Source organism: Microtus ochrogaster, chromosome 24 (genome assembly GCF_000317375.1).
Source record: "Microtus ochrogaster isolate Prairie Vole_2 chromosome 24, MicOch1.0, whole genome shotgun sequence".
Classification (NCBI taxonomy): domain Eukaryota; kingdom Metazoa; phylum Chordata; class Mammalia; order Rodentia; family Cricetidae; genus Microtus; species Microtus ochrogaster.
Genome location: NC_022024.1, coordinates 22,970,572 through 22,977,182, shown reverse-complemented (window position 1 = coordinate 22,977,182; position 6,611 = coordinate 22,970,572). Strand labels below are relative to the sequence as shown.

The 6,611-nt window shown below is 38.8% G+C and overlaps 1 protein-coding gene across 1 annotated transcript in view; it reads left to right on the top strand.

The window, feature by feature from the left end:
- The window catches only part of C24H12orf50 (chromosome 24 C12orf50 homolog), a 101,908-nt gene that overhangs the window by 3,491 nt on the left and 91,806 nt on the right, over positions 1–6,611 (top strand). Inside the window, exons 3-6 of the mRNA XM_013350309.2 lie at positions 2,311–2,475; positions 3,406–3,483; positions 3,565–3,678; positions 5,993–6,103. Of these exons, the coding sequence (XP_013205763.1) occupies positions 2,311–2,475; positions 3,406–3,483; positions 3,565–3,678; positions 5,993–6,103 (468 nt within the window). The remainder of the gene's footprint in view (positions 1–2,310; positions 2,476–3,405; positions 3,484–3,564; positions 3,679–5,992; positions 6,104–6,611) is intronic.

Genomic DNA, 6,611 nt, shown 5'->3' with positions numbered 1-6,611 from the left:
TATATATATATTTCCAAACATACATATCTGTATATATAAGAAAAGGGGTTTATCTGCCTTACGATTCTAGCAGATGAAAGGTTTAAACAACACAGTACTGATGTCCTGTGAGAGTCTCCCGGCTACTTCACAATATAGCAGAGAAGTAAAAAAGAAAAAAAAATGTATGAGTGCAAATAGCACCAGGGGAGATGCCAGCCTCATGTTAAAACAGTCCACTCATGGGATCCACGAATCTCAGAAGACTTGACCCTTAACCGAGAGAGAGCATTAATCCGTTCATGAGAATAACAGTCTCATGCCCTTATTCTCTCTCCATTGGCCTCACCTCTTCAAAGATCCACCACCACACGCCACCACACTGGGGCCCGAGATTCTAATACATCAAACTTTGCCAGATAAACTATACCAACTATCATACCAACTATCAAGGGTTTTAAAAGAAATATGTCTTGAGCCAATATATTACCTATTTATTTTGGAAATATTGAATACTATAGAAGGTATAAGTTGATCCCTGGCAGTTATTTATATTATTTGTTGTAATGTCTGTCTACCAAATGCTATATCAATTAGAACTAGAATCATAAATCTCTTTTTAACCTTAGACCATTGAATTGTCGTGTAGGACATTTAAGGAAAAACATCTGCCTTCCTGTGTTTCATTAAGAACATATAACTGCTTATCAACCCAAGGTGGAGATAGTATAAATTATGAAAAGACAAAGCTAATATAGCATCAGTTAGCACAAAGCGTTATGTAATCTATATGTATCGATGTCACTCTGGTCAAGATAAGATAAAACTTGTGTATTTAAAAAAGCAACCAGTGAAATGGTTTTGTGTGGGATTTCCCTTGCTGAGATGAGACCCACCAGCAATGTGAAGTGTGTGAGATGGAGCCACAAATGTTATTAATGTTATCTAAGTCACCAGCCATCCTCTTCCAGGGTGAGGTGCTTCCCCAAACAATTTTCCATTAGTTGATTTGACATTGTAGATCACATCTACACTCTTAGTAAAATTATCAATTACGAGTTCTTCGTGGTTCTCTTCATGGGGCTGTGGGGTTTATATCAAACCGCCAGTTAAGGTGGACATGATAGCACATACTTATAATCCTTGAAATTGAGCACTCAGCCATCCAGTGCTGATCTGAGCCCACTGCAGCCCGCCACTGGCTTAAGGGATAGAAACCCAGTTGCTTTAATTGAAGAGAAAACTGGAAACTTGGGGATTATGTAATCAAAGAGATTAAGGACAGGGCTGATCTCAGATGCAGGCTTTTCTTGGCTCGGAACTGTCTCCATAAGCTATTGTTGCTCCAGAAGCACCAGACATAGACTTTAGAAGTCGAATTACCAGAGTTAAAGATCACTGACTGCAGTTTAAACTGGGTTAGAGTCTCATCCTGCCTTAAGCACACTTGCCAACGTAACCTTAGGCAACTCACTGTGGCACGGTTATTTCATCTGTAGGATACAGTCACGTGGCCTGTGTGGTGGGGTTGTTTCTAAGCTGTGTCAGCTGCACTACACTCAAAATTATTACCAATATCATTACCACCGTAATGATTACAGCCATCTTAAACTGTGTATTAGGAAGAGGCTGGTGAAAGTCAATGCTTAGAAAAAACCCGTTTTTCTGCGCATGAAATATTAAAGGCACTCTCTCCTTCTGCTCCTGATTTGGACCTTGAGATTTCTGTCCGGTGCTCCAATGTGGGTCTCTGTCTCTGTCTCCTTTCATCGCCTGATGAAGGTTAATATCCAGGAGGATGCCTATATGTTTGTCTTTGGATTCACCTTCTTATTTAGCTTCTCTAGGATCGCGAATTATAGGCTCAATCTCCTTTATTTATGGCTAGAAACCAAATATGAGTGAGTACATCCCATGTTCCTCTTTTTGGGTCTGGCTTACCTCACTCAGGATAGTGTTTTCTGTTTCCATCCATTTGTATGCAAAATTCAAGAAGTCCTTGTTTTTTACTGCTGAGTAGTACTCTAATATGTATATATTCCATACTTTCTTCATCCATTGGGAGGCGGTGGTGGGGAGGAGGCAGAAATCTTTAATAAATAAATAAATTTAAAAAAAATTAAAAAAAAGAAATATTAAACGCAATTCTAGAAAAGACTCAGAAAGCAGGAAGAACTATGGAAGGAGGCTATTTTAGAAGATGTTGGCCAAGGTCACAATGCTGAAAGAGGCATGTGAGGTTAAGAAATAAAACATCACAAAGAATGGTTTGTCACTGAATTTATTATCAATACTGGTTGAACAGACTAAAGCATTGTGTTTTCTCTGTAGACACCACCTTACAGAAAGAAAGTCAGGAAAGAAGTCCACCCCCAAGCCGGAGTCAGGAACCTCTGAAACCCATGGAGAATGTATCACGACCCATTCATAATCCATTAGTTTTAAAAACTAATTTTGAAGAAGAAGAGGAAGAAGAGGTAGAAGAGGAACAAAACGGTTAGTACCCCTTTTCTTGGTTCACAGTACACATGTAAAAACCCACAGTATTTTCTACATACTCCTCAACTATGAGAGGCTTGGGATGCAACATATAAACCAGGTTTTGTTGAGAAAATACAAATACGATCAAAGAAATGAGTCTTAGCTTCTAATGTATTCTCTGTCTATGTGTGCTTATGTTTCTGTGGGCCAAGAGTTTTTGTCGTATGACGGCTGGGAGCCATGTGTCACGTTTAAGTACACAGGTACTCACAGATAGTCTCATAGGAGACAACTGTCGGGATGCTGGAGTCCATACATCTATGCCTCTTCATGTTTACTCTTTTGAGTTTTAAGCATCCAGGCAGTAGCTTATAGTTTATAAAGCACTGTAATCTGCACCATTCCTGATAACGGTAGAGGAGTATGTACAGAATTAGGACCCATGTGTCCTGCATTGTGGTCCTTCCCTCTCACGTCACCACAGCCCAATTGAGCCATTCAGATAAACTTCAGATAAACAACCCCCTCCCCGAAAAAAAAACAACACAAATTTACTTTGTCTCTGCCCCGGAATGCATCTTTCTGTGGGTACCAACCGCTATAGTTTCTGTGCTTTGGGATGCACAGAACTCTTCACTGTTCTTTTAGATAGACAGAGTTTCTTCCTCTCCTGGGTCTACATGCTCTAACCCCCCAGCTTCTCAGCAAGTCTGTGTTTTCGGCAGAGCATAAAATGTTTAATTTCTCTTTGATGATTCTTTCAAATACTAAACATAAAAGCATTTTGAAATACGAGTTTGCGCTTTTTTTTTTTTAAAGTTCAAACATTAGATGAAGAGCAGTCCATCCATGAAAACAGTATTTGGGATTTTTCTTTCTGATTTATAAATTTTTAGATTATTTAGATTTGGGACAATTTAATTTTAAAAAAAATATATCCTATAGATGCTTCTAGTTTATGGACAAAGACCCCCGAAGAAATTGAAGAGAAAAGAGCAATAAAGGAGATGTGTTATAAATCTGGTAAGAAATCAAACATTTGTGGAATTTCCAAGGCTTGGTTTTGCTCCACCTCCTAACCATTCTCTTCTCCCGGGAGTTTAGGTGAATACTATAGATTCCATGCTCCTCCAGACATTTCGTCATCAAAAAGCGCAGCTCCTACAGTGGAAAAAGAGTTAGAAAAGCCTTTGGAAAATGGCAGTGAGTTGCAAGAAGGTAAGAATTGAGATGATAATATTCAAGGTGACAGAAGAGATATTTAGTGAGCAGACCTTGAATTTTTTCGTGCAGTGTGCACGAGAACAGGATTACATGATAAATCATACATCTGCTTTGAGAGCGAGAGGGAAACTTCTTACTGGACGACCCAAGTTTCCTATGAAAGGATGCTGCTAATGTAATGATGTTTCAATGAATACACTCCACAGATATGAGGAATGCTCACACTCCACACAGGAATTCTGTATATAATTTGCCTTTCTGTGTCTGTGGTATGTCTTTCTGTGAAATAGGACTTACTGTTTTATTTTGAATGGAAAAGATAACCCAGACCAGGATGGACAAAAGTGAGGTGGCAAACTGATATCAGTGGCAGAATGCCGGTCTGTCTGTTGAATGAGTGTCTTTTGTATCAAGCAGTCTTAAGGCGGTTTTGATGGACAAGTCCTAGGCTCACTCTTTCATGACGCATTTCCTTTAAGCAGGTCTGAGTTTGCTTCTGGTCAGCACCTTGTCCTTGAAGGCAAGACAGAGAGCATTGCATTGTGTATAGAAAAGCAGGAACCTGAAGAAAAGTCCACATGTGTTAAAAGTTTATGTAGGGTTTCCTGGTTTCAAGTGAGCTTGTACACATAATCATAACAATAGCAGAGAATTTAATTGCTCCCCGATCCTCTCAAGGACAGGAAGGGGGCGCACACAGAGAGAGCAGCTAGCAGAGAAAAGGGAGAAGAGCAGCAAGGGATGAGGAAGGCTGAGGGTGATCCGATGGCTGCAGAGCATAGCATCTGTATCTCCTGCCTCTATGTGGCAAGTTGTTTAAATGGCTGACAGAAGGTGGCAGCAAAAGACCATCAGAAGGTGAAGGAGGATACCGGAACCTGTACTAAACAGATGCGAGAACCCTTAAAACAAGCAAACAAAAACAAAAGACAAAGCTACCAGTCAAAATTAAAAATGGAGGATTATAAAGCAAATGATGTGTACATTTGTATACGTATAAATATTGCCTTGTATTTCTTCTAAAAAGTTAATTCCTGATATCCCTGTTTACTTAGATGAGTGGTTTTCAATCTTCCTAATGCTCGCCTTTAATATAGTTCGTCCCATTGTGGTGAACCCCCAACCATAAAAATTTTCCTGCTGCTTTATTGTAACCATAATTTTGCTACTAATATGAATTGCGTTGTAAATACTTGTGTTTCCTGATGGCATTAAGTGACCCCTGTGGAAGGGTTGTTTGACTCCAAAGGAATCAATATTTTATTACTTCTGGAGTTTTACTTACTATTAGAATAAATATGAACACTGCTATCAACGATATTCTCTACTACTGCAAGGACATAACTATTGCACAAATATTAAAATTAGAGAATTTCCTGTGAAACAGTGAAGCACGATTAACGAAAGTTCAGAGAGAGAAATTGGGGTTCAACCTAAAGATCAGAAAAGCAAAGCAGTCAGCCACTGGCTCTTACCTCTACCTCAGTCTGAAATGGCGATCCTGCCTCCAAGAATCTCAGAATGAGACTGTGTCTGAGAGCTGTCTCCTCCTGTTTTATAATCCTACCTAGGGCTGGGATTAAAGACGTGCACCGCCTGGTTTCTATGGCAACTAGTGTGGTTACTGGGATTAAAGGTGTGTATTGCCACTGCCTGGCTGTAAAGGGTGACCAGTGGGGCTGTTTTAGTCTCTGATCTTCAGGCAAGTTTTACTTATTAAAATACAAATGAAATGCTACTATAAAACAGTGTTATTGTTTATGGGTTCCCTCCACAAAATTTCATCAACTATGTTACTGATATCCACAAAGTAAATTGATTCTTTCTTTGTATCCTAACCAATCTAGAGGCTCACACTGCTTTAGGCTGCTGGGTCTCTTTTCATTCTGATGTCAACAGCTTATGTAAGGTGAAAATTAAGAGAATAATTTAATTATCAAGTACCAGTAATAATGGCCCTAACACTGTTTGCTAAATTAATTATGAAGAGATAGAATCAAGAGAATCATTTCAAATTCACTACAATAAAACACCAAATGAACTAAGCATATTATGCTCACACAATAGTGTAAGATTGTTTAAACCTCGCATTGCCATTTAGTTGCCAATCAAAATGAGAGGATAAACTTCTGCTTTTTTCATCATTTACAAAAATAGCTTGAAATAAATGCACTTATATGTTGTTCACCAGATCATGATGACAATCATGTATATGTTCAAGCCGCTTAAATCTCACCACAAAAGCTATCACAATCTTATTTACAATGTGAAGATTGCTGGGGTGACTTTTTGTTTCTTCCCTCTCTAGGGGATGGTCTTACAGTTCCAACAAAGTTCAGCCTCTTTGAAAGGTCGGGTGAGGCCAAAACATCATTGGATAGGAAACCAAGGACTGACATTGCTGCTTTTGAAAACGGAGGTGAGCTAGATGACCCTGAAAGAGGTATATTTTACAACTGTAGTTAGGTCCTATTCAGTTTGAACATGTGAAGCATTGTTTTTAATTTCATCACTTTAATGAATTTAGTGAAGCATGTTACTCTGAGGTGTATAGTTGGGAAAAAATCCACATGCATATATGACTATGTAGTCATAATGCCACGAATTTATACCTTGATGTCCTCTTTTGTCAAATTGTTCTGTTATATCCCAATACCACTTAGGTCAGCTTTTTCTTATCAGTCACTAAGGGACTAGCAAGGGTAATTGTCATCTCTCATTGATACCCATACTCTGATCTTTGGGCCCACAGTTTAGTTTTACATTTTTGTTTAAGTGGAAATGTGCAGTTTGGACTCATTCAGTTTGAGTGTTTTAGTTTAATATTTAAGTTGAATTGTACAAGCATATCCACATTGTTGATGGTTGCAGTAGCTCTCTCTCTCTCTCTCTCTCTCTCTCTCTCTCTCTCTCTCTCTCTCTCTCTC